Source organism: Notamacropus eugenii, chromosome 2, assembly GCF_028372415.1.
Source record: "Notamacropus eugenii isolate mMacEug1 chromosome 2, mMacEug1.pri_v2, whole genome shotgun sequence".
In the NCBI taxonomy this organism is placed as follows: domain Eukaryota; kingdom Metazoa; phylum Chordata; class Mammalia; order Diprotodontia; family Macropodidae; genus Notamacropus; species Notamacropus eugenii.
Genome location: NC_092873.1, coordinates 20,322,236 through 20,349,609, shown reverse-complemented (window position 1 = coordinate 20,349,609; position 27,374 = coordinate 20,322,236). Strand labels below are relative to the sequence as shown.

Below are 27,374 nucleotides of genomic sequence, written 5' to 3'. Positions count from 1 at the left end.
TACGGTGCCCAAAGGAGCCAGGACCCCAGTCTGAGGCTCAGCTCAGTCATCAGAGAGTTGAATTTGGGTTCCCCACGAAGCCTTTATTTAGAAGTGGACAGCACTCGGGAGCCTAGGGTCCCTCTGCCCCAGGTGCAGAAAGACAGTCAGCCGGTGGGGCTGGAAGGCTGAGTCCAAGGGATCTCCTGCCCTGCTGCTGCCCTCACTGCGAAGATCATCTGTGAGCTTCCCCTGAGACCCAAGGGATGGATGCGCAGACAGGAGGAGGGTTCCGCCCGGACAGCCGTGATGCTCAGGAGAAGGCTCAGAGGAGCGTGCACTGGCCCTTGCGGCTGATCTCCACCATGGACAGCAGCAGCCCCAGGCTACGCTCGGCATAGGGCGGGTACCGCAACGAGTTAAGTTTCTCCATGCCCGAACTTCGCAGGAGGCAGCTGCGCTGATGTGAGAAGGTGTCAAAGCTGAACTTCCCATGGTACATGCCCATCCCGCTGTTTCCTGTGAGACAGAAAGGCAGGCAGTGTGAGGGGCAGCCCCTGGAGTCAGGCAGCCCCCCCAATTTTAAGTACAGTCCCCATCCTGCTATCTGGAAGTGTGGGGGGAGGGGGGACATTTAGCAAAACCCCTTCAGCCCTGGGACATAGAATTGGGTAAAGTGTCTCGTGTCAGGCCAAAATGAACTGATGCAAAGTGAATGGAGAAGAACCAGGAGATTACTGCACAGACACAGCAACGTTGTACCATAATCGATAATCGACTGTGGAAGCCTTGGCTGCTCTGCTCAAGATGGGGGTCCAAGACAGTTCCAAAGCACCGTGATGGAACATGCTGTCCTCCTCCAGAGAGAGAAGCATGGACTCAGTGCAGATGGAAGTAGAATTTTCTCACTTTCTGGTTCTTTTGGCTTTTTAAAATTGTTTTTATTTGTTATTTTTTTGGTGATGTGGCTAATATGAAATAAGCTTTGCACAATTTCACATGTATAATTGACAGAATTTTGCTTGCCTTATCAGTGAGTGGGGGAAGGAGGGAGGGAGAGAATTTGGAACTCAAAATTTAAAAAGAAAAGAATGTTAAAAAATAAATGTTTTAAAAACATTTCATGTCTTTTCCTACTAAATTGTGAGTCCCTGAGGGCAGGAGTTGGGCCTTTCCTAACCTTTGTATGTCTTCCAGGACCCAGAAGGGCAATTTGATTCAATAAACATTAAAGTCTGTGTCAGCAGTGTGGGGGCAGTGAGACAATGTGGTACAGTGGAGGAGGCCTTGGGATCAGGAAGACCCAGGCTGAAGTACTACTTGTGACCCATTATAGCTATTGTGGAGGGAACAGGAAAGGACAGGGCATCTGCAGCATCTCTCAACACTTCGGAGAGAGCGGGAGAGGAGGGGTGGGGTGGCACAAGGATGGGATGAGGAGCATGAGGCAGAGGGCAGAACCTACCTACTCCTCCAAAGGGCAGTGTGGTCAAGGTCATGTGCATGAACCCATCATTCCCACAGAAGCCCCCACTGCTGGTCTGCTCCAACATCCGGTGCACCACCTAGAAGAAAGCCAGGAGGGCCAAGGAGAGCCTGACTTAAAGGCATTAGCAGGAGTGGCTCCATCGATGCTGTGGCCCCTCTGCCCTTTGCTGCCTGAAAGAGGCTGAGACACACCTGCCCAGTGCCTGGGAGAGATGCCCTAAAGATCTCATTCTCTGTCTTACATCAGAGTATTGAAGCAGTAATACCAAGGTGAGGAACCTGAAGATTTGGGAGGGTGAGGCCTTTCTCCCAGTCCCCCAGATTCCTCCCTCTACCCTGCCCCTCACACCTGGCGCAAGGCCCTTCACTTCTGACCTGGGTTGTGCAAAGGTCTCCTTGACTTTCAGCTTTCCACTCAGTTGCCAAAGGAGGCTTCCTGGAGCATAGTTCCAAATATGCCACTACCCTCCTCAAGAGCCCTCCATGTCTCCCTCTTACCTTTAGGATAAAACAGTATTGTAGATTTGGAGACAGGGGAGACTCTCAGACTTATCTAGTACAGGCCCCACCCCCACCCCCCTCTTATGGAAGAGGAGACTGGTTCTAATTTGTCAAGGTTGTTTTTGAAAGCTGACTGTGTAGTCTTTCCCAGCTTCATGTCATCTGGCAATATGATAAACAACCAAGTCACTGGTAACAGTGTTGATAACCTGAGACCAAGAACAGAGCCTTGTAGCACTCTGGCGGAGACCTTGCAAGTATATACAGATCCATTAATGGTTACTCTGACTCTGGGCATTCAATGAGTTCCAAATTGACTTAAAAGTCATCTGGCCAGTGTCACTGTCGTATCCAGGAGGAGAACATGAGAGACTTTGTTAAGTACTTGAAGAAAATCTAGGCAAAGTAGATCTATAGCATTCCCTAGTAACCCAGTCAGAAGAGGAAATGAGCTTACTTTGGCATGACCTGATGTTGATGAGAGCCAGACTGATTCTGAATCATCACTTCCCTTTCTAAATGCCCACAAATCATCCCTTCAATAAGACATTCTAGAGTTTTGTCAAGAATCCAAGTCAAAGTCACCAGACTCTATAGCTCTCTCTTAGAAGACCCATGGGGCACACTTGGTGCTTATTCTCCTCGAGTCAGAATCTGGCGATCATCACATTTTTAATTTGTGATTTGCGTGTTGGTGCAGGGGCTGCCCCCATCTTGCCTTGTTCTTCCTCCGGTGAACCTGCCATGGTGAACCTCAGTGGTGTCACACTTGGGGACAGTTTTGTCCTTCAAGCTCCTCTTCTAGTTAGAAGCTTTTTGATCAGGTTCGCAAGACTTCATGAACATGTTTCCATTTGCCCTCATTAGGGCTCTCCATCCCTGAATAACAGGTCATATATGTGTGGTTGCCTCTCTCATGTAATAAAGCAACAAAAAGATCCAATCCCTCTCAAATCAAAACCTTAGCAAGGAGTGGAATTTGCTCAGCAAAATAATGAAATGTATCTTAACAGCCATAGGAAAATGGCACCTAAGATTGAGGCAGGGAAGTGGGAGTGGCAGAGTTGAACAAAGACAGGAATCTAGGTGGAGATGGGGGGATGTGGGTGCTAGAAGGGGAAGCCAGAAGGGATGGGCTATTAAACACTGCAAGATTGCAGTTAATGAAGAAACCTTCCGGTTCCTTGTCTTTCTGGTGAAAACTAGCAGCATTCTGCTTTAGAGAAGGAACTTAGGTCTAGCCTAGGAAGCAGAGCCATGCCTGTGATTGCCCCTACTTGTCTTCCTTGATTCCTTTCTGTCCCCTCACTTCCCACAGTCCCCTCCCCTCAGACTTCATTGATCATTTGAACCCCAGCCCTTTCCTTTAGGCTTCCCTGTCCTGTTCCACCTTCCTCTGGGCTCTTCCCTCTGTCCTCACTCCCTTTCCTATTCCTAGACCCACCACTCAGACCTCTATTTCATCCATTTTCCTGCCACCAGCATCGCCTTCCCTTACCTTGGAGTCATTGGAGAAAGCATACAGGGCCAGGGGCTTCTCTCTCTTCCTGATGAAAGCAATGGCTTCATCGATGCTCTGCACGTTGAAGATGGGTAAAATGGGCCCAAAGATCTCCTCCTGCATCACAGGGTCCGTCTCCTTCACATCCACTAACACCGTGGGGGCTGCCTCGGACCACAGAGCAGACCTTAGGCTGGGGCTCTCAGAGGGACCCAGGCCAGGGGGAGCAGGGGTGGTGGGGATAGGAAAGTGTCATCATAGGGCAGACTCAGAGGGTAAAGCAATGCATGCCATGCCATGGAGACCCAGGAGTGTGAGGGTCACAGGGTCCTGGTCACACAGAGGTCAATGGGGACAGGGACAGCCTGGCCCCCTGTGGCTGCTGGGGGGAGGGGAGATGGGGCCCACTCACCAATGTAGCGTTCCTGCTCGTCTGACTGGCCACCAATGGCTGCTCGGCCATTGCCCAGCAGGCCTTGGAGCCTGTGGAAATGCTTGTCATTGATGATACGGGCCAGGTCTGGAGAATTCTGGGGATCCTGCCCATAGAACTGGGTCACTGCCCTCTGCAGGGCAGGCAGGAGCTTCTCCTGAGTCTCCCGGCTGCACAGGACATAGTCTGGGGCCACACATGTCTGTCCCGCGTTGAAGAAACGGAACCAGGCCACCCGGTTGGCCACGTTCTGGAGGTCACAGTTGTTGTCCACATAACAGGGGTTCTTACCTCCCAGCTCCAGCGTGAGGGGGGTCAGGTACTTGGAGGCAGCAGACATGACGATTTGGCCTACAGAGGGGTTCCCTAAGGAAGCAGAGAAAATGTGGATCATCTAGGCACCTCTCCACCAGACCAAGGAAATGTGGGTTTTCATAAGGTCTTGGATCTGAAGAGACCAGAGAGGTCACGCAATTTAACCCTTTCTAATCTACCTTCCTCAGCACTGCTCTGTCAGGAACCTGACTGTCCCCTCTTCTGAAACTTCAGAGGCTCCCTGTTGCCCAGGATGAAACACAGAAGCCTCGACCAGACTCACAAAGCCCTCCATCGTCTGCATCCCCCACCTTTCTACTCATTTCTTACTCCCCTTTGCTCCCTTTTCCAGTCAAAGCAGTTGACTTCCAGTTCTCATACAAGGCATCTCCTTGCTGGTCTCCAAAGCTGGTGCTGTTAGAAGGGTGCCCTTCCTCATCTCTGCCCAGGTGCCCCCTTCTATGCGAGACCCATCCTGAGCACCCCACTATTTTGTACCCTTTGTAATTTTTCCCGTGTGTGGATTATATTTCACCCCATCCCCACTGTGAGCTCTGTGAGGGCAGGAATCCTCATGAAGGCTGGAGAGGAAGAAATAGCCTTTTCAAGGTTGCAAGGAGAGCCAGATTGGAATGAATCATCTGAATCCAAATCCAGACCCTTCCCATGATGACCCCTCCATGGTTTTGTCCAGGAGTCAAGCTCTTGCTTTTCTCCAAGACTCAGAGAAATAACTGCCTTGGAGGTGGACAGATCAAACCTGAGGCATTCCACACCTCTCAGAGGGATCCCCTTCTCCCCCAGGGCTGTGCTGGGTCAGCACTGCTAGCTGTGGGGAAGGAAACAGGGGTCCTCATCTGTTCCCCATCCTGGAGGAGCTCTCCAGGAGACCAGGCCTCTGGCCCTGACTGAGACTTTGGACAATCTCCTTTCCCCTCTGGCCTGTATTTCCCCATCTGTAAAATGAAGGGGTCGGACCAGAGGGTCTCTAAGGCCCCTTCCCTCTCCAGAGTTCTCTGTTCTTCTAGTCTGGTCAGGAAAACAAGGCATGCCCATTGTCTATTCCCTTCTCTCCACTGCCACTAACCCCACAAATATCCAAGCCCTGCTCACCTCTAACAGGGTCATGGCTGCGGCTTCCTAATGATTCTCTATTCTCCTGACTTTTAACTCTGGCGTACATGCTCCTGCCTAGCTCATCTTCCTGTCATCCATCCCACACCTTCCCTAGCCACATGAATGTGACACACAGGGACTTCGTTGAGGATCCATCTTTAACTGGCCTCCCCAAACCGCGCATCCCTTGGTGCATCATCTTGCTGGGCTGGACTCACCTGTGAAGAAGATATAGTCAAATTTGTTTTCCAGGAGGCTAGATGTCTCTTGGGGTCCTCCTAGCACTACAGCAAAGCAGCTCTATGACACAGGAAAGACATATTCCCTTAGAGCAACCTGTGGTTCTGGCTTGGAAAGCCCCTCCTCCCCTCCAACCACTTCTTAGAGCACTCAGCTCAAATGATGCCTCCCGTTGTGCCCCCCCCAAACAGGAGGCCTGCCCTGATCCCCCACCCCTGAAATGACCTGGCAACCACTTTCAGTCTCTATTGTCTTTACTTGGTGGGTACACAGTGGCCCTCATAGGATCGAAATTGCACCTTGGGGTAGGGACTATTGGACTTTTGTCTTTGTATCCCTGCAGGACCTGCCTGACACATTGTGGGCCTTTAATAAATACTTATTGATTGAATGACAACTGGATTCTCTCCCCTGTTCTGGCATGGTGAGGTCCTCAACACTTTAGTATAGTATAGGGTCTGAAAATGGAGAGGATTAAGCAATGTGTGTGTGTGTGTGTGTGTGTGTGTGTGTGTGTGTGTGTGACACCCAGAATAGACGCATAGCCTTGAAAGGCAGGATGTGGGCTAGCTGGGGCCTGCAGACTGGGGAAATGAGGGTCCCAAGGCCTCCACCAGAAGACTGGGTGAAGGGTTCAGGCCTTGTTGGCCTCGGTTGGGCAGAGATTCACCTTTTGTCATTGCCATTCCCCCACCACTCCTCTACACATCAAGTGAACCCAAGCTGAGCCACCAACAAACCAAGTGCAGGTGATATAAAAATATCGATAAAATCTCTTTTCTAAATGAATTGGGGGCAAATGGACCAAGAGTATGGATGGACACTCAGTAGGAATGACTGAAAAGTTGCCATAGTTTAGGCATTAAACTGTCCCATCTTTCAAGTGTTTCTGTGATCACATAGATTCAGGAACTCTCTCCAATGATACAGGTAGCAGCCTATCCAAACCCAGCCTTCCTGGGTGCCGATTGTCCATACCCTCCCATAAGCTGGTAGTAGAAAGTTCACCCAAAGTGCCAGAAGCCTTCCTCACTGTCTCTAGATGTCTCTCGAGTACCAAGAAAGTACTCTAGCTATCTCCCCTCTATCCCTTGCTCTTGCCAAGTGACCAGACCATCCTCTGAACCTTGAAGTAAACATACATAAACATCATAAGAAAGAGCTAGTTGAGCAGACCTGTGACCCTGTGAGCTCTCCAGAGCAGATGAGACAGAAGCTCTGTGATCCAGCTGGGGCTTCCCTTCCCTTCCCTCCCCACAAAACCTTAGAGTGTAGCTGGCCCATCTAGATCAGAAGCCAGTTGGAACAAGTTGCTAATTTTACTCATGAGGATACTGAGGCCCAGAGAGGGGACATTACACTTGTCACACAGGGAGGGAGGGAGGGAGGAGTGGGGCTGGAATTCAAACCCAGGTCCTGTCCTCTAAATCCCTGTAAAACTTGTTCCAGGTGCTTGGGCAGATCCGGCTGCTGAAGGCATTAGAGGTCTGGGGAACCTAGAACCTGGGGCCATGCTCCCTCACCTTGTCTAGGTAGTTGGGCAGCACTTCACTAATGATCTTCTCCACGCTTTTGCTCATTTCTGAGGGCTTTAACACCACGCAGTTGCCTGCAGGGAAGGGAAGGAGAGGCAGGTTCAGCCAAGGCGGGTCCAGCCAGGGGTCAGCTTGTCAGAGGTCTCAGTGTCCAAGGAGATGGGAGCTGATGATTTCTGAGCCCCTGGCAAGTCTATTTACTCCAGGGGCATGTCTCCATCTCCTCAGTACTTGGCTCTACCTTTTCCAGGACCCAGGGGCATCATCACAGAGTATTGACTGAACCCGAGATATAACCTGCTCATTCTCACAGTTGAACTGTAGAGGGCAGCCTTGTCCCGGGTTCCATGGTCATTCCTTTGGCTGCTGTATAGACACACCCTTTCAAGGGAGGGTGAAGCAGGGGCAGTGGGCAAGAACAGGTCTGGGAGGGCGTGAGATAAGAGAGACAGTCAGAGGAAGGAGGTGGGGAGGAAAGGGAGATGAAGCCAAGGCAGAACAGATCTTGTTCACTCAAGTATTTTATAGATTTCTAAGGCCTGGGAAGAACCTTAGAACATAGAACCTAGAATGTCAGAACTGAGCCTTAGAACCCAGAAGGGAGATTGTTAGAGGGGGCATCCCAGAAGTCACTCAGTCCAGCCACGGCCTCAGATGAACGTGGAGAGAACTGAAGGACAGAAGGGAATGGCTTATTGACCACTATCCCTGGGCCTTTGGTCTCTATGGGTTATGGGGGCTGTGGAGGTGTCATTTATAACCAGTGATGTCACCGGTCCAGTTTCTTTCCTTTCAAATTCTTTTTAACCCAGCCCCCAGATTCCTAGAATAATGCTTCTCCCCCTACCCTCAGCCTCCCCTCCCCATTAAGGGGCTTTATCTGGAAGAGACCTCATCCAACCCCAGATTTTGCAGTAGGAAGAACATGGAGCCCAGAGGGGAGTCTTGTTCAAGGTCCCAAGGCATATCAGAGTCCCTTCACTCACAATGGCCACTCTCCTCCCTCTCTCTTCCCCTCCCCTTAGTTCCCCATCCCACCTCTCTCCCTGCACTTGTGGGGAGAGAGCCATCTCTGACCCAAGAGCAGCAGAGCAGGTGAGGATCATTTTGGGGTAGCAGGTGGGGCAAGGAAGTCCAGGCCCTCACTCCTTACCTGCTGCAATGGCCCCTACCAGAGGAACCAGCGCGAGATTCAGAGGGTAGTTCCAGGGGGCAATAATGAGGACCATGCCATAGGGCTCCTTCCGGATAAAGGCTGTGTCCAGTTGGGTGGCCTGGAGATAAAGGAATGAGAACCTAGGTCCTGAGCTGGGATCTCAGCCTTTCCCCCCTCCCTTAGGAGACCTGGGGAATCAGAGGGAAGAGAAGCTGGGGGGGGGGGGGGGAAGGAAACACCTGTAGGAAGGCTCTCTTCCTGTCTCCCACCTCCCACCAGCCCCACAGCTGCCCCAGCCTCCCTCCCAAGTCAGCCATGGCTCACCATGTTTTTAGACACATGTTCATCCTTCATCCAGCTGTGCAGGCTGTTCAGAGCCAGGTTGATTTCACTCTGACAGATGCTGATTTCAGATATCTCAGACTCAAAGGGAGGCTGGAGGAGAAGGTGGTCCCTGGGTCAGGCTCCAGGGCCCTCCCCATGTATCCCAGCAGCCTGGTGTATACCTGACCGCCTCTCCAAACCTCTAAACATCCTTGTCTATCGCTGCATCCTGTGCGAGGAGGTGGAGGAGGGGGTACAGGGGAAGGGAATGACCTCACATCCTTGGAGCCCTCAAGGCCTCTGCCCCTGAGCATAGATCCTATCCAGATGACAAGGCCTGACTTAGAGCCCTGAGCTTGGGCCTCTCCACAGGCTGCCTATGGCTCAAGGATCAGCCAGGCCAGTAGAGTTCAAAGGGGTCCTGCCCCGAGCTGGTCACAGTGGGAGGAACTTTGTAGCCACTACTACTCTCAAAAATTACTCGCTAAGTCATACAAGGCACACCCTCTAACAACAGGATTACATAGCCTTGAAGCATTTATCAAGTGTCCCTACTGAATCAGAGGATGCCCTCAGGGAGCTCCTGTTCCAAAGTGGGAGGCTTGAAGAGAATGGGGTATACAAGATGCACGGAGGGTAAATGAAGGAAGACACGGAGGACACCAGAGAGGGACCAGAGAAGGTCTCCCATACAAGGGGGAAGAGAATCTGAGTCTAGAAGAAAGTCAGGGAAACTGGGAAGCATGCAGTTAGTCTGGGCAAAGGCATGGTGGTTGGAGGACGGGGCACAGTATGGGATGACATTACCTGAACATGACTTCAAATAAACCAAAACTTGAACCCACACGTATAAAAAGATTTACAGCAGCTCATTTCTGGGGGCAAAGAATTGGAAATTGAGGGGCTGCTCATTGACCAGGGAATGACTGAACAAGTTGTGGTGTGTGATTGTAATAGGACGCTATTGTGCTGTAAGAAATGATGAGCATTTTTTATCAGAGTTGTCTTGGGTCATTGTACTGCTGAGAAGAGCTAAAGTATTCGCAGCTGATCATATTATAATATCACTGTTACTTTGTCAATGTCACATTCGAGATGCTCATGGGATGTCCAGGGCGAGATGTTCAACATGTTTTTGGTGGCAAAGGAACAGAGTTTAGGGGAGAGACCAGCACTGAGTATGTAGTCTTGACACCCATATGTGTAGAGATAAGAATAGATCCCATGGAACTCTCGGTCACCAAAGGAAAAGAGTATATAGAGAGGGGACCAAACCTTGAGAAACACCCACAGTCAGAGGGTGATAAATCAGCAAAGGAGACTGAGATAGAGTCATCAGATAGGCAGGAGGAAGATCAGGAACGAACAGTACCTTGGGAAGCCAAAGAAGGAGAACACAGAACCTCAGGATTTCATCGAGGCAAAGGATCCTTGTACAAGATTGAGAGATATGGACTGGATGGTAGTAGAGTGAGGGTACTTTATAGCTGAATGAATTGTGCTGAGCTGTGTTGATGGATGCCAGCCTGGAAGGAAGTTTTCAGTATTGGGCCACAAGACTCTACCCTACGATCTGACCTGTTCCAGATTTTCATTAGTGACTTAGAAGAAGGCCTAAATGGCATGCTCATCAAATATACCAATGACATATATCTGGGAGAGATAAAGCTAACACTGGATGGCAGAATCAAGATCCCAAAAGATACTGATGGTTAGGATGAGGGGTCCAAATTAACAGGGATACATCTAAGATCTTAGATCTGGGTCAGGGGGACGTTATCACTGTGCTATGTCCAGAGGTAGAGTAGGAGGATGGGGAGAAGACTGGAAAATATGTCACATGAAGGTCAAACAAAATAAAAAAGGGGTGAGACAAGACTCGGGAGCGTGGGAGAGCTGTCCTCGACTTCTGGAGGGTTGTCTCACAAGAAGGAGGGACTCCAGAGTATACATCTAGAGTTAATAGATAGAAGGTACAATGGGGCAGAGTTGCCATAATTAAGGGGAAGAAGAAACTTTCTGCTAGCTTTCTACTTTCTACTAGGAGAAAGCCCTGGACTGTCTTGTGATGTGATGAACTGCCTATCCCCGGGAGTGTTCAAGTAGAGGCTGGAGACCCCTGGGCAGGGATGCTGTCAAAGGGGTTCATACATGGGAAAGAGGTTGGATAAGATACTCTAAAAGAACTTCTCCATGCCCAGGGTTCTATGATGCTCTGAACTGGTCAGTCTCCAGAAAAATCTTTAGGTCCTCACCTTGTGTAGATCCTGGGCCAGGGCAGCCAGCAGGGCATCTCGGTTCTCTCTCAGGAAGCGGTTCAGTCCCTCCAGCTGGGCAGTTCGGAACTCTGCTGGGCGGGTTCTTCCAGAGCTAAAGGCATCTCGGAGGCTCTGCAGGGTGTCCGCGAAGGGATTCATCCTGATTCAGAGAGAAGCAGGGATTGGGTTGGGGGCTTGGAGCTCCCTGCACACCAGGAGTCCCTAGACACAACACTCTGCCCTACTAAGTCTGAGAATGTGTGCCCTGTTCATTATATTTCAAATAAATGAACCTCTCCCATGAGGCTGTCCTCAGTCTCCCCAGCCCAAAGTCATCTCTCCTTCCAAAGACCCCTCTGAGCACACTCTCACACTCAAGTCACAGAACTAGGTTGTACAACCTTGAGTCTAGAACTTGGATCAAGAACCCAAGAATCCTACCCCCTCATTTTACAGAGGAGCATGCAATAATCTGCCCCTACAACTGATAAATGGATGAGCTGCTACTTAGGCCCAGGCCTTCTGGCAGGAGGCTTTGGGGGCTAGTTTTAAAAATACCATGGCTGGGAACAAGGATCCTCAAAGAGCCTAGGATGTAGCGGTAACTGTCACTGACTCATCTTAGTGAAGGCGAGAAAGAAAACTCAAACACCTTAGAACGGTTGTCATTAACTAATGAAGCGACATCCTCTCCCCGGGTCTCAACTTCCTCATCTTAAAAACAGAGGAAATTATTCCTGACTCACAGCTGGGCAGAGAGAGCTGGATGAGAATGAGGTTTGGAAGTGATGCCAAACAGGGTTTCACGTTAAGGAAATCCTCAGTCTGCCCTTTAGCCTTCACTGTCTGGCTCCCCCCTAACTTCCCAGCCACATCTCAGGCTACTCCCCTTCACACTATCTCTACCCCTAACTGGTCTGCTAACTGATTTCTCTCAGTGACATTCCATCTCCTGCCATCTTACCTTTGCACAGTCCCTCATGCCTGGAATACTTTCTCTCCTTCCTGATGTGTCTTAGAATCTCTGGCTTCCTCAAGACTCAACTGAAGGACTGGTAGGCACCTTCTATAGGCCTCGAATGATCCTTGAATGATCCTCCTCAGCCTAGAATGTTCTCTCCCTCTTTTTGAACAATTTTATTTATTTTTAATTTATGGGATAAAACACAGCATTTCCGTGACATAGCATAATTTTAAAAAAATGATGTCACATGAAACTGCAAATCTGTTTTGTACAACTTGCTATTCCCTTTAAATATATAATATTTAAATATATATTATCTTCTTCTTGAAATTCCTTTGTATAGTCTCCATATTTTCAAACCTGTATCCATGTTGTAAACCCCTTCCTTAGAATAGGAGCTCCCTTAGAAACAAGACCTTTGTCATTTGTGTCCTTCCTTCCTTCCTTCCTTCCTTCCTTCCTTCCTTCCTTCCTTCCTTCCTTCCTTCCTTCCTTCCTTCCTTCCTTCCTTTCTTCTTTTCCCTTCTCTCCAATTAGGGAATCATACCTTTACCTGTGGATGCTGTGCCCAAAGGAATGTAAATTTTGATTGCAGAAACCTTGTAGCTTTGCAGGCTGGATTTTTTTCTAAAGGACCATGCCTTAAACCCAAACCACTCTGGTTATCATTGGTTGACCAACAGTAGATCACAGGCTAAGCCCCACTTGGTCATTGTTTGGGCCCTGATTGGCTCAGAGTGAGTATAAACAGCAGCTTTCTGTTTTAGCAGAAAACCTGAGGGTCTACCCCTCCTAGATTGATTTTTTTGGACTAGGTAAAAAAAGGCATTCTCTGCCTCATTTCTTACCTAGCCTTCATCACCGAATGTGCATTGCCTCAGTCAAACTGAGACCTGAGAAAGACCATAGCTTAAAAAGGCTAAGGTTTCACCCTGCAACCTGGGCCATCTCCAGTCATCCTCCAGTGATACCTGGCCACTGGACCCAGATAGCTCTGGAGGAGAAGTGAGGCTGGTGACTTTGCACAGCCCTCTCTCACTTAAATCCAACTCACTTGCAAGTCATGGCATCACTTCCTGATATCATGGTCCTCTTTGAAAACGAAGGAGAAACATCACTGCTACTACCCTAGTACCTGCCACGATTCTGGCTGGAAACATAGCAGTAAATGTCTGCTGAATTGAACCTTCAGTTTTTTCAGAGAATTGAGTTCAAAGGAACCCTTCCTCCCCATTTACTGAGACTGAGATCTGGAACAGTCCAGACTTGCCTGGTATTGACTTAATGAGTCACAATCAACCTTAACAAATAGGCCAGGACTCTTTACCATGGGAATAAAATGCCCAAATAGAGAGACTGCCAAGGCCAGGCCAGAGAGCCCAGGGTGTACACAAGGGTACACTCCCACCTTCCTCCCTCTCTCCCTCCCTCCCTCCCTCCCTATCTCCCTCTCACACCTACCTGCCTAGGAGAGTGGCAAAAGGAGAAAGTGACCCAGGTCTGGCTGAGACCGACTGGCAGTATAGACAGGGGTGCAATGACTATCAGCGGCCAGCAGGGGCTTCTTTCTGAAATAGATCAAGGATAGTGATACAGATGAAATTAACAAGCAAACACAAGCCAGGGATTCTCTCTCCCATCCTCTTTCCTGGTGGGTGATTCTACTGGGCTATCAGGAAGGGTGTAAGATGGGGGAAAGACTACTGAGAAGCCTTCTCAACCCCTCTCTCATCTCAAGGAAGAGCTCCTTACCTCAATATATCTTTGCTAATTTGTCACTTTGCCAGAAAATCCACCATCAAATCCTGCTTTGGTTTAGGGACCTTATCTCCTGTTAAAGTAAACCCCATCCCACATGCCCTCCTCCCTTCCCCCTCCAACACATTTACCTACTACCAACTTTTCACACTTTAGTATAAGTGGGTTTGCCAGACCCTATCCAGGTTGGATGAGGGGAAATTACCCTCAAAAGCACAAAACAGAGAAGATATCATTAGATAGCAGTTCCTATGAAAAAATCTGGGAACTTTAATGGATACTTCCTTCACTTGCACAGACACCCCACAAGTCCAGGCCCTTGTCACTTCTTGCCTGGACTCTTGTAATCGCCTTCTAACTGGGGTCCCGGCTCTCCCCACTTCAATCTTTCCTTTAAACAGCTGCCAGAATGGTTTCCCATGGGATAAGTCTGGCCATGTCACCTCTTTACTTAATCACTTCCAAAAACTTCCTCTAGGACCCAAAATAAACTCCCTAACTCTCCTCTTCATAACATCACCTCGTCCTATCTGTCCGTCCTTCTTTCACATTAATTACCCCCTCACACTCTATGGTCCAGTCTCAGCCTATTTGCTGTTCCTTGTACATAATGCTTCATCTCCCATCTCCAAGCATTTGTAAAGACTGTCCCCATTCCTGGAATGTTCTTCTTCCTTATTTCCACCTAACAGTTTCCTTGGCTTCCTTCAAGACGAGGTCACATCCAAGTCTTTCCTATTCCACCCATTCCCCCCAAATTCTAGGTTAACCTCCATTTACTCTGTATATATCTTGCAGGTGGCCATTTATAAAGATGTCATCTGCCTCATTAAAATGTAAGCTCTTGAGGGCAGTGCTTGCATTTGCTTTTTCATTATCCTGGTACTTAGCTCATGCCTGGCACATAGTAATTGCTTAATCAAGGGTAATTGATTGATCGTGGACTGTATGCTGGGTATGAATTGGCTGCATTTGAAGGCAGAGGTCCTGAGATCAAATCTTGACTTGGCCTATTTAGGTTTTAAGCGAATCACCGAACCTCTCCTTAAGTCTCAGTTTCTTTAACTGCAAAAATAAAAGAAGACTAGAAGACCTCCCAAGTCCCTTCCATCTTAAAATCTATGATTCTACCCTCATAAAATAATAAACATGAAGAGTCAAGATAAGGGGCCAGGGGGAAGTGTCTCGCTGTCTTTGGCCCTGGCTGGGCTCCTTCTTGAGGACTGGACTCCAGTTTAGGAATGATAAACCAGAAGGTGACCAAGAGATGGAAGGAGGGGTGTGTGAGATTAGAAACCATGCAGGGAGGGGAGAGAGGGGCAGTGGGTGGGGGGGAGGGAGAAGCAGGTGAATAACCTGGGGAGGTTCAGTTTGCAAAAATATGAGAAAGAGTTGGGCAAGGGTAGGGGGGAGATGATGGAAGAGCTGTCATGTGTAAGAAAATTGGAGGGTAGAGCTAGGAGCAACAGAGAGAATTCCCCACCCCATGGAGGGGTGGGGAACAGACTTTGATGCCAAATAGGGGAAAAATTCCCAAGGTGAGGGCTATCCCAGAGTCCAATGGGCTAATTCCAATACCATAAAAACTATTTGAAAAATTAGGCAAAGAGTTCTACCAAGGACCAGGATGGATTTACAAGTAAATTTGACCAAACAATTAAGAACAATTCATTCCTTTTATGACAGAAATATGGTTTTAATACCTAGACCAGGGAAAGCAAAAACCAAAAAAGAAGACCATAGACCAATTTCCTTCATGAATATTGATGCAAAAAGTTTAAATAAAATACTAGCAAGGAGATGAGAGCACTACGCCACAAAGATCATACCCTATGACCAGGCGGGTTTATACCAGAAATGCAGGCCTGTTTCCACTACTAGTAAAACTGTCAATGTAATTGATAAGGCCAATAAAAACAACAAAAATTGTATGTTGCAGAGAAAGTGTTTGACAAAATACAACACCCATTCCTATGAAAAACACTAAAGAACTTGAGAATAAAGGGAGCTTTCCTTAAAATAATGAATCAAAACAAGATCAAGCATTATCTGTAATGGGGACAAACTAGAAGCCTTCCCGATAAGATTAGGGTTATCAAGGATGTTCATTATCCCTATTATTATTCAACGTTGTCCTAGAAATTCTAGATATAGCAATGGCTTAAGAAAAGGAAATTGAAGGGATAAACACAGTCCACTAGGAAGCAAAATTATAATTCTTTGCCAATGATATGATGGTAGACTTAGAGAATCCTAAAGAATCAACTGAAAAAATAGTTGAAACAATGAACAACTTTAGCAAAGTTGCAGGATATAAAATCAACCCACAGAAATCATCAGCATTTCTATATACTACCAACAATACCCAGTCGGAAAAGATGGAGGAATTCCATCTAAAATAACTGCAGACAGTCTAAAATACTTGGAAGACACACACGGCCATTAGATGTACAGAATTACAAACACATTTTACACAAATAAAGACGAATCACGTGTAAAAATGACAGTTCTACCTAAGTAAGTTTACTTATTCAGTGCCCTACCAATGAAACTGCCACAGAATTATTTTATAGAGTAGAAAAAAAGAAACATCTGGAGGAACAAAAAGGTCCAAAATATCAAGGAAATCAATGAAAAAAATGTGAAGGTGACCTAGCAGTATTCCATTTTATACTCTATTATAAAATGGTAGAAGAGGAAATGGCAAACCACTCTAGTGTCTTTACCAAGGAAACCCCAAATGGGGTCACAAAGAGTCAGACAAGAATGAAAAATGATTGACCAACAACAAAATTGAAAAAAGACAATCATTAAAACAATCTGATAATGGATAAGAAACAGTGATTAGCCAAAGAATAGATAAGATTCACAATATATAGAATTATCACAGTTAACCTAGTGTTTGATAAACACAAAGATCCCTGTAATTAGGGTAAGAACACACTATTTGACAAAGAGTGCTGGGAAAATTGACAGGCATCCATACAGAAGCGAGGCAGAGACCAACATCTCACATATACCAAAATGAGATTAAAATGGGTATGTGAAACATAAAGGATAATATCCTAAGCAAGCTAGGATAGCATGGAAAATATTACCTACCAGTTCTATGGATAAGGGAAAAGTTTATAACCAAATAAGAGATAGAGTAGATCATGAGAATTAAAATGAGTAATTTTGATTACATGAAATTAAAAAGTTTTTGCACAAAAAAACCCAATGCAACCAAAATTAAAGGAAAGAAACTGGGATAAAAATTTTACAGCAAGTTTCTCTGATAAAGATCTCATTTCTCAAATATATAGAGAAATGACCCAAATTTATAAATTTGAGACCCATTCCTCAAATTATAAATGTTCAAAGGATGGGAAGAAGCAGTTTGCAAAAGAAATCAAAGCTACCAATGGTCACCAAAAAAGTGTTCTAAGTCACTAATAATTAGAGAAATCCAAATTCTAACTACTCTGAGGTATTCCTCACACCTCTCAGATTGGCAAACATAACAGAAAAGGAAAATGGCAAATGCTGGAGGTAAAATGGGAAAATAAGGACATTAAAACACCGTTGGTGGAGTTGTTAAACTGGTCTAACCAGCAATTTGAAACTGTGCCCTAAGGACTATAAAACTGTGCATACTCTTTGACTCAGCAATACCACTAGTAGGTCTGTATCCCAAAGAGAGAGAAGATCTGTATGTACAAAAATATTAATAGCAGCTCTTTTTGTGGTGGCAAAGAATTGGGAATTGAGGAAATGCCCCTCATTTGTGGAATGGCTGAACAAGTTATGGAATATTGTTGTGATGGAAGACTATTGTGCTATAAGAAATGATGAGCAGGATGCTTTCAGAAAAACCTGGGAAGAATTAGATAACTAATGTAAAGTGAAGTGAGCAGAACCAGAACATTGCACACAGTAACAGCAACATTGTAACAGTAACAGCAACATTGTAACAGTAACAGCAACATTGTAACGATAATCACCTGTGAATGACTTGGCTACTCTGATCAATACAAATGATCCATCTCAGTTTCAAAGGACTCATTTTGAAAATTGTTATACCCCCTAGAGAGAGAACTGATGACCTCTGAGGGCACATTGAAGCATTTTTTCCACTGTTTTCCTTGCTCTCCCCCTCCACAACTTAGCTATTGTGGAAATGTTTTGCATATGTATCATGAGTGCTGTATTTCTTCCCTTCTCAAAGGGTGGGAGAAGGGTGGGCAGGAGGGAGAGCATTTGGAACTGAAAATAAGAAAAAATTAATAAACCACAAAAACAGAGGGGCAATAAGCTTAGTGAGCTACCCATTACAGGAGAGCTGCAAGCAGAGTGTTTAGTTGTGGATTACAGGAATGTGTGTTCGTCCTTCGTTGTTGAAGAAGACCATGCCATCAGAGAAAGGATGACATGACTTGCACTTGACATTGTTCTGAGTGAGAGAGGGCTGTGCAGGTCACCAGCCTTACTTCTCCTCCAGAGCCATCTGAATCCAGTGACCAGATATTCATGAGGATGACTGGAGATGACCCAGGATGAGGCAATTGGGGTTAAGTGACTTGCCCAAGGTCGCACAACTAGTGAGTGTCAAGTGTCTGAGGTGAGATTTGAACTCAGGTCCTCCTGCACTGCTTTATCCACTGCACCACCTAGCTGCCCACAGCTCAGGAATAGATTAGACTTGGAGGGGTGGGGCTCTTAGGTCCAGTCTGAGATAGATTCTCTGATTCTAGAAGCTAGTAGCAAGTGTTTGGGGAAGAGAGGGTAGAGAGAGAGGGAGGTTCTGAGCCTTGGGTAGGGAGGGGTCTGAGACAACCCAAGGGGCACAGGACTAGTGGTACCCACTTCCCAATTTTGCCTCTGACAGTTTCAAATGAATCACTTGATTGCTACAGAGCGATCAGCCAGCATTTGGGGTTCTCAGATGAAACAGTGCAGCAGCTCTCAGGTTAGATGCATCCTGTCTACAGCATTTGTGGCCACCCTCTAGGCCACTCTCACCCCTTATCCCTTGGCTGACAGGACTCCAGTTCAGCCAGTCCTTAAGTCCAGTAGGAAGTAGTCAGAGACTATGTGAGAGTCAGGGGTCCTCAGTTTGAATCCTGGCTCTGGTCCACACTATTGGTGTAGCCAAGGTCAGAGCGCATCACTGTCTGGGTCTTAGTTCCTCATCTCTGGTTGGGCTAGATGACTTTGAAGGTCCTTACCAGTTCTAAATCTTCAACCCTCCTTTCAAATCAAAATACTCGGTGACCTCCCCAAGGAAGGTATGAGTCAGGTGGCCAAGTGATCTTTGAGACAGAGGGCAGCTCTGTCTCAGGTGGGTGCTTGGCATCAGCCTGAGAACTTCTGCCACCCAAGCTACCATGAAGAAAAGAGCATGGAGGAGGAGGTCAGCAGGGGTCCTTCTAAACTTTTCCTCTGCTATGAAATAAAACATTTCCTTGAGACTCCAGAGAAGATGCCTCTGGAGGGGCACTGGAAGCTTTGTAATTTGCCCAGACAAGACACTGGCTGCATTCTCTACATTCTAGAGGAATAAGGGTGCTCGGGCACCTTCAGCATTCAGGCGGGAGGGAGGGCTATTGTTGAAAAATGCCATCACCACTCAAATGTCATTAGCCAAAGGGAAATGGGAGTGACTGATGGCATCTGGAGAGTCTGAGAGGAGACCTGCTGGGCTGTAGTGGGAGAGCCAAGGGATGAATCCTTCCTTTCCCTCCCTGGGAGAGCATGGGGGCAGGCTCTTCTCCATGTTGGGAAATCTATTGAGACTATCAAAGATTGTTTAACCACCTCCAGGTAGAGATCTCTGAAAAACTGAAGCCCAGCAGGAGAAGTTTACCCAAGGTCACAGAGCAAGTTAGGAGCAGACTCCAAGTACTAGACGCCTCTGGAGGGCAAGGCAGTGTGGTCTAATGGACAGAGCTCTGGATTTGGACTAGGAGAGCCCTGGGTTTGAATTTCACCTTTGTTTGGGTTGCGTGCTCTGAGCAAGCTGCTTCAACTCTGTCAGCCTCAGTTTCCTCACCAGTACAACTGGGATAGTAATTCTTGGGAGGGTTGTTGGGGAGGTCCAATGAGCTTGTGTGTCAAACACTGCACCCCTTACACTCCTCTACAAGTGATTATTTTTATGTTTTTCTATCTTTGTATGCCTAGCACTCGACATTGGGCCTGGTACCCAGTAGGGACTTAATAAATGTTTGTGAGAACAGGTAGAGAACAAAAGTCCGGCGGAAAATAACCTTTCAATCAAATTCTCCAGCTCGGTCAACTCCTTAGCCCCAGGGCCTAGAGGTGATTCTCTCCTCCCCAGTATTTGCCCTTTGATACCCTCTCAAGGGTAGGAAGGGGCCCTTATTCTTCCTCTGGAGGTGCTCAGAGTGGGCTTCACCACCAGGTTTACTAGAACTGAATGAGACCTTAGAGGTCATCTCATCCAATCCTCACCTCACCCCTCTATTTGTACAGAAGGAGAAATGGAGGCTCAAATGGACCAAAGGGACTTGTCTGAGACACAAAACTGGGATTTGAACCCAGGACCTCAGACTCCAAAGCTCTTCCCTTGCTGCGGGTTGAGCAAATCTCGTGGTTACACAAAATAGGGTCCACTCATAGTTTTCCTAGCTCATCCTGCCCTCCCACTCCCTCCCTTCTGTCTTTCTCTTCAGTGCTCTCATCTTTTGCGGGGAGGCAAGAATGACTGAGAGGGTACCCTGGAACATGGGACACAAGTTCCTTTTCTTACTTCCCTTCCCTGACACCCCCACATCTGGTTGGGGCTGAACCACGTGAGCAAAGTCAGGCGCCAGGGGATGGGGATGTGAGAGTGGCTGCCTCCCCGGCTCAGCCCACACACCCTCCCATAGAGCAGAGGCCCACCCTGGCTCCTCCCGCTCTCACTGAAGCCCACTTCCTGCCTGCTCCGAGTCACAGAGCCCAGCTGCAGGATTGGGGGGAGGGGGGCAGGGGACAGTCCCGAGGATACCATACCTGAAGGTGTGGACTGGTTGACTCCAGCTCAGCTGTCTTCTCCCTCTCCTTCTCCCCTCTCTCTGAGGCCCGGTCTCTCCACAAACCTTCGAGGTCTGGTTATGAAATTCTCCTGGTAGTCAGCCCGGCCCCTGGGAGGCGGGGACAAGGTTCTCTCCCCCAGGCCAGTGAGGAAGACTCTGGGCTGGGCCCATGGAGAGTGTCCCAACTAGGTGACCCTAGACAGATTCCTGACTGTGACTGTGGCTCTCGACCCAGCAGATTCCTGAGGCAACCCCTCCCCCACCCACCCAGAGACCATGGCTGAAGGAGGAACACTGTGTGCCTTGGTCGTCCTTCTGCACCGGCCTTGTCTGGGGTGAGTGGCCTGTGCTTGGCTGGAGTCCAGCCCCAGGCAGCAGCTTCAGTCTATCTTGTCTCCCCCAGGCCTGGGAGCCCAGGTATCAGAGCCCGGGCCTCGTGCCAGGCTGTTACCCTGGTCACAGCAGCGCCCCAGGTCAGGGCCAGACTGGGCTCTCTTACATCACAGGGGAGCTCCTGGGGGAGCTGTATGGGCTGTCTCTTGTGGGCACCTTCCATGGAGAGTGAGGATAATTCTCCCCCCCACAGCCCATTGCCACCAGGGGCTCAGTGGCTAACACAGGCAGCCCATCCCCCTGCAGCAGGGAGCCAGACTCTCCTTCCCCTGTTTGGCTCTGACCACCTCTGACTGTAGCCTAGCTGAAGCTTCCAGCACAGGGTTTTCTGAACATACATGATCAGCTTAAGGCTGACCACGCAACCTTCCTAGGCTCCCTCTGCCATTCAAGGCCCTCCACCGTCCAGCTCCAATCTGCCTTTCCAAATGAACCAATGAAGCCCCTCAGCTTGAGGTACCCCTCCCTCATCCCAGTTCCAGGCCTCAACCTTGGGGTCCCTGGGCTACAGTCAGGTGTCTACCCAGAGGAGGGCTTTCATGTTGCCTCGTTGCCCATTTGGGGAGGCAAAGAAGTGGTATCTGTCCTCTGTGGAAGACACAGAAGACAGACTTTGCCTCAGAAAGGGGTGACCAGCACTGTCAGAGGCTGAGGGAAGAGGGGCAGCGCTCCCAAAGTGCAGAGGCCAGAGGAGGGGATGGCTATCCATCCAGTGTAGTCAGGACAAAGAGAGCCAGGGGGAGTACTGTAAAGCAAGCCAGTCCACCAATCATTTTTTAAGTTTCACTAACTTGGAGAAGTGGCTTCTAAATGGGTTGGGGAAGGCCTGAAATGACAAGCCTAGGAGTCGGTGTTTTCTCCCAGAGGCAGAAGGGAGTCCTGGCTGAAGGGGAGACACAGATCTTCTGGGCTTCCTTCAAGTCCCAGGTAAAATTCTACCTCCAAGAGAAAGTCTTCTTTGTGGTTGGCATTGGGCTGGACACAGTAGGTGCTTAATATTGTGGACTGATTGACAGAAGCTGGGGGCCAATAGATTAGTAGGGAGGCTACATTGATAGTGTAGGCTGGAAAGGACAAGGACCTGAACCGTTCCCCACCCCGCCCTTACTCCCCCCTCTGCTTCCAGCCCGTCCCTGCCCCCTCCTCCGAGAAGCCTGCCCTGACTGCTCTCCAGAGACCGCAGCCAACTGGAAGGCTTCCGTGGCCCTCAGGGTTGGGGTGCTCCTCAGATCTCACTCTTTAGTTTTGTCTGAGACCCTGAGCAATCACTTCCTCCCTCCCCTCCCCATAGCCACCTACAAACACTGAGCTCCCCCAAGGCCAGGCCTAGCTCAAATTCATCCTTGTCTCGGAGGCATTTAGCACCTGCCCTGGCTCCAGATTAAACCTCAGGAGATCTGGAGTGAAAGTGAATCCTGTAAATCATCCCAGTCCACGCCTTTCTCAGGTCAGCCCCTCCTGCCTAGGGGCCCCTATGCTCCCAGGAACCCCAGTCGGAGAATGAGTGACCTGAGTTCAGGACCTGAGCTCTAGGACAGCATCAGGGTATTTAAAACTGGAAGGTCCATTCCCCCATTTCACAGAGGGGTAAACTGATGCCAAAAAAAGGGAAAGAAATTTGCCTAGGGTCCCCAGACTCCCAAATGCAGAACTCTTTCCACTATGATTGTCTATGTAGGACAAGTAAGAGGCCTCTGTGTCCTTGTCTGTAAAATGAAGGCTTTAATAACAACCAACATTTATAAAGCACCACTACTTCGGCTTGGGGTCTCATTTGATTCCAACAATAACCCTGTGGGATCATGAATACTATAGCTGTGATGAGCCCCATTTTACAGATGAGGGAAGTGAGGCTCAGATCCTTAAAAGGCCACACAACTGGTGAGTCTCAAAAAGCAGGATTTGAACTCTGATCTTCTGTCCTGACCTCAAGTCCAGCCTGCTATCCCCACTGCCTTAAAAAACCCATGCCTTTAGATGTCCCTCATGCATGCATCGTCCTTCTGTTTTGGGTCCCAGAGAAGGGGCTAGGGCTGCAAGAGGGCCACATGAGGCCGCCCTGGGGCAGGTCTAGGCTGGGAAGAGCCCTAAGCCCTTGACTCCAGATTGTCCTCTGAAAATCTTGATATCCTCAGAGGCCTTGCTCACAGTGGGTGCTATGTAAATGCTTGTTAACCCCAGTGAAAGCTTCCAGGTGCCACGTTTGCCCGCTTTGAGCCCCAGATCATACCCTGCCTGTGGGGGATGATGGGAAGTGGGCTTAGTTCTGGCTAGGGTGGCCCTGGGTTCCCAGCTGTTTCCTTATCTTGGCTTCTGCAGCCCTGCTCCTTTGGCTCTCTCCCACCTCCCTGACCTGACCACTCCTCCTTAGGCTCCTTATCCAAGTATGGGTGTTCCATGGCTCTGCCCTGGGCCCACTCTAAGTAACCTCATCAGCTCCCAGGAGATTCATTATCCTGTCTGCGCAAATGACTTGTGATTTCTCTCACAGCTATAAAATCGGCATCATCTTCTACCCATCAGCCATCTCTGACCCGACATCCCTGGGCATCTCCAACTTAACACAACCGAAGCAGCAGAATTGATTCCCCTGCCCTCCAATCCTCCCTCCCCTCTTCTAAACCTCTCCCCCTTGACCCCAGACTCAGTTAGTCTCCTCACTAACCACCTCATCCAATCAGTCACCAATTGTTCTCCTCTCACACAACACTCACACATCCCTCATGTCCCCCAGCTGGATTTTTACAAGGGCTTTCTCATGGATCTCCCAGCCTCCAGGCTCTCCCCTCTGCAATCCAGCCTCCACACAGCTGCCCAGGTGACCTGGCTACATCCCAGGTCTGACAATGCTACTCCTTTACTCAGAAATCTTAGGTGGATTCTGGTTGCCTCAGATGAAACACAAACGCCTGGAGGCTTTTAAAGCCCTCACTTAACTTTTAAGGCCTCCACTTAACTTTCTTGGATCCCTTAATGACTCCCCCAGACACATTCCCCATTCCAGTCAGACAGGCTTTCTGACTGTTCCCCACATCCCATTTCTGCCTTTGTCTACGTGGTTCCCCATGCCAGAAATAGATTCCTTCCTCACCCTTGGCTCTCAGAACCGGGATCCAGAACTCAGCTCCAGTGCCATCCTCTAGAAACCTTTTCTCATCCCCTCATTATTAACACTTTCTCTTCCTTGAAGGTACGTTTTGAATTGGTTTTCTGCGTACCTACCCTTTCTCCCTAATAAACTGTGAGGTCTTGGAGGACAAGGGTGACTTCATTTTTTGACTTCACATCCTCAGCATGTAAGGGGCTCAGAACATAGTAGGCCCTTAAACAATTTGTTCAGTTGAATTGAGCTCTCATTGCTTAGCTGTGTGGCTTAGGGGAAGGCTCTTACCGTTTCTGTGCCTCAGTTTTCTCTTATGTCAGATGGTGCTGATGACTCTTGCACCACCTGTCTCCCAGGGTTGTTATGAGGAAAGCTTTTTGTGATCCTCTGAGCTGTTATTCGGTGGTGGAAGGTCAGTTTCCAGTCCTCAGTCCTTGTCAGACTCGTTCATCTGCAAAGTTTGGTGCTTCTGAATGGGATCCTGGGGCTTCAGGGATGAGAAAGGGAGAGGTGGGTTTGGGTGCCCTCCCAGGAGGCTGCACTCACCCCTCAGCATCCCTGCTCCAACCTGTTGGAAGCCAAAACAAAGAAGGAAGATTTCTCCGTGTGGCTGCTGAGGATAGACAGGAGAGATATTGAGTTACGAGTGGGTGGGGCAGAGAAACGCATCTTCCCTTCTCTCCACCCTCCATGCCCAGCTGGTACCCACTGCCACCTGTTTCCTCCATGCCCCCTGCCCTAGCCTGGAGTTTCTTGGATGACCCTCACCCCCAGGTTTGCAGCCTCCTTCTCCTTACTCGGCCTGTTCCTCCCGGGCATTGTTACCTGGAAAGGTACCCATCCCTGCATCCGGGTGAGGTCCCTAGGGAGCTGGAGGTGGCTCACCCACCTTGGGTGCAATGAGGAGGGCGGGCAGCTGTCCTCGCCTTCTCCGAGAGACCCACAACTCTCAAGCTGCCACCCTGTCACGTGAGCCCAGCATGTGACAGAACTCCATCCTTGCCACCTGGAGAAGAGCCAGGTGGAGATAGAAGGAGGGGTTGGGCCAGGGAGAAAGATGTCTGACAGCTCTCCTCTTCCCCAGGAGGGGCAGTTTTCCTGCAAGGGCTGCTTGGGCACATGATGAGCCCGCAGGCCAGATCCTGACCAGGGGACAAAGCTTGCTGACAGCATTTCTGAGAATCTCTTCCCAGGGAGGTGGTGGTGGGGTGGGGGATAGAAGGAACAAAGAAGGAAGAAGTCTGGGTTCAAGTCTGGCATCAGATAGGATCCTAGGACTACGGAGGTAAAGCATCTTAGAAGTCACCTAATCTAATTCCTTTATTTTATAGGTAAAGAAGGGGAGTCTCTTAGACTCCAGTTAAGTGACTGGCCTAAGGTCACACAGGTCATCAAGACAGAGCCAAGCTCCTACCCTAGGAGTCCTGACTCCAAATATTGGCTCCTATGCATGCTGGCCACATGGCCAGAGGCACATGAGTGGGTTTTTCTGAGCCTCAGCCAGGATTGTTGGTTAGAATCATTCTCTGATGCTCATCATCATGGAAAGTGCTTTGACAGCTGCCTGCGTGGATGATCAAACATGGGAGGGGGATATTGGCAGAGGTGTTCTGGATTCTGAGGGTCTGGCTCCAAAATTCTTCTGGATCTCTAGAAAATCATCTTCCTGCAAGGTCATGTTGACTCTGAAACTCCCATATCCTTGGTAGCCCTTGCCCCGCCCCATCCCTACCCCTCCCTCTGAGTGGAGAGGGCAGAGCTCCTCCCAGATCCTCCACCAAGTAGAGAACTCACTTCATCATCTGCCTTGCCTCCAGGTACCCCTCCCTTTTCATTTTCCTCCATTAGATTAAAGCTCTTGGGAGACTGGGACCAGCTTTGACCCTTTTTTTGTATCCTCAGAGATTAGCACAGGACCTAGCACACAAAAGGTGCTTAATAAATGCTTATTGACTGAATCCTGGTTCACCTATCTATTAGCTATGTGGCCAGGACCATGAGTCACTGAACCTCTGTGGTCCTCAGTTTCTTTAAAGTGAGAGTCAGTTACATTATATATTTTCCTAAGGTTGCTTCCAGCCCTAGCTTATCATGCTTTGGCAAGTGACTTACCCAAGACCACACAGCAAGAGTGACACCAGCAGAGCCAAAGGGGCAGCCCTACCTACCATCCTCCCAGCCTAGGGCAAGGGCTACCGTGCCTCTGGCAGGCGGGGTCCCAAGCCCTGGGCAGAACTGCTCTGCTCCCTTTGGTGATTTCAAAGGGCTTGGATCTAGGGCCGTCCTAAACCTGTCACAGGAGCCTAGGAGATGGACTAGTTTTATCCCAACTGTCCTTCCTGGCTGGTCTCCCAGAGTGTGTGGTAAGATAAAACACTCTGCTCAAGGATTATGTTTTATTTTTCCTCCCCCCTCCCCAGCCCACCCGTGCACACATACCTTGTCTGACTGGCTAGACAGCTGCTGCTTGGCTCTTCACCAAAGGCATCTGAGTGTGGGAACCCCTCTCCTAATAATCCCGAGAGCTGTTCCAAAGACTGGGGGGTCCTGACCAGTGCCTCTCCTGCCAGCACTTTCCCTTCCCCACCCAGCTCCTCCCCAACCTCGCCATAGCCCTTTACCAACAAACATCCATCCAGGTGAGCCTCACGCAGCCAAGAGAAAGTCAGGGCTTCTAATGATCCTGGTATGGAGGAGGGAGCTAAAATCTCAGCTCTTTTCCTCTTCTTGCAAGACACTTCTCCTAGCCCTTCCTAATCTCTGAGCCTTCCCTCTTGGATGCTCTCCAGTTCAGCCAGTCCGTGTCTAGTTGGTCCACAGCTGTTCCTCCATTAGACTGACCTTGAAAACAGGGGTGGGCTTTTACCTTTTTTATACCTTTTAGGACTCAGCACATAGTAGGTGCTTGCTTAATACATGTTTATTAACTGACTGAGGCTCACAGAACTGATCTTCCTGAGGTCACGAAGTTAGTTGGTATCACAGCAAGATTCAGACCCAGTTCTTTCCTGCACCAAGGCCAGCACTCTAGGAACCACACTCTGGGAAATCCATCCACTAGGATGGAGGGGTGCAGCTAGACATCTCCAGATGGATGTCCCAGAGACATCTCAGACAAAACAGACCCTGGTATCTTTCCCCCAAAACCTTCCTCTCTTCTAAATTCTTCTATTTCTGTCAAGGGCACTGTCATCCTTCTGGCAACTCAGACCCCAGGCTTGATTTCATCCTCAAGTCATCACTTTCACTCACCCCACACCTGCAGTCAGTTGCCAAGCCTTGTTGTTTGTA

General features: G+C 48.8%; 1 protein-coding gene across 10 annotated transcripts; it reads right to left on the bottom strand.

Moving 5' to 3' along the window:
- Positions 1–62: 62 nt before the first annotated feature.
- On the bottom strand, positions 63–26,831 carry ALDH3B1 (aldehyde dehydrogenase 3 family member B1). Of its 10 annotated transcripts, none has more exons than XM_072639348.1 (13): positions 26,705–26,828; positions 24,372–24,651; positions 20,565–20,695; positions 13,272–13,378; positions 10,844–11,006; positions 8,589–8,699; positions 8,262–8,382; positions 7,097–7,182; positions 5,552–5,633; positions 3,882–4,268; positions 3,467–3,633; positions 1,445–1,544; positions 63–498 (listed from the first exon to the last, which is right to left on the bottom strand). In XM_072639348.1, exons 5-13 carry the CDS (start codon positions 11,003–11,005, stop codon positions 305–307), a joined length of 1,410 nt encoding a protein of 469 aa, XP_072495449.1. In that variant the 5' UTR covers position 11,006; positions 13,272–13,378; positions 20,565–20,695; positions 24,372–24,651; positions 26,705–26,828; the 3' UTR covers positions 63–304. The 10 variants fall into 10 exon arrangements, 9 of the variants coding, with proteins under 9 accessions (XP_072495449.1, XP_072495448.1, XP_072495450.1 ...); XM_072639347.1 differs by having other exon boundaries at positions 20,565–20,782; positions 24,372–24,570; positions 26,705–26,794; XM_072639349.1 differs by lacking the exon at positions 26,705–26,828 and adding an exon at positions 24,973–25,089 and having other exon boundaries at positions 20,565–20,659.
- Between the last annotated feature and the right edge of the window lie 543 nt (positions 26,832–27,374).

What these genes read in the sequence shown, in the direction of transcription:
- ALDH3B1 (XM_072639351.1), bottom strand. Translation starts at nt 11,005, where the DNA reads ATGAATCCCTTCGCGGACACCCTGCAGAGCCTCCGAGATGCCTTTAGC. An exon ending in TGGCCCAGGATCTACACAAG is followed by an intron (nt 8,700 to 10,843) that starts GTGAGGACCTAA and finishes CTTCTCCTCCAG; the next exon opens with CCTCCCTTTGAGTCTGAGAT. An exon ending in TGCCCAACTACCTAGACAAG is followed by an intron (nt 5,634 to 7,096) that starts GTGAGGGAGCAT and finishes CCTGTGTCATAG; the next exon opens with AGCTGCTTTGCTGTAGTGCT.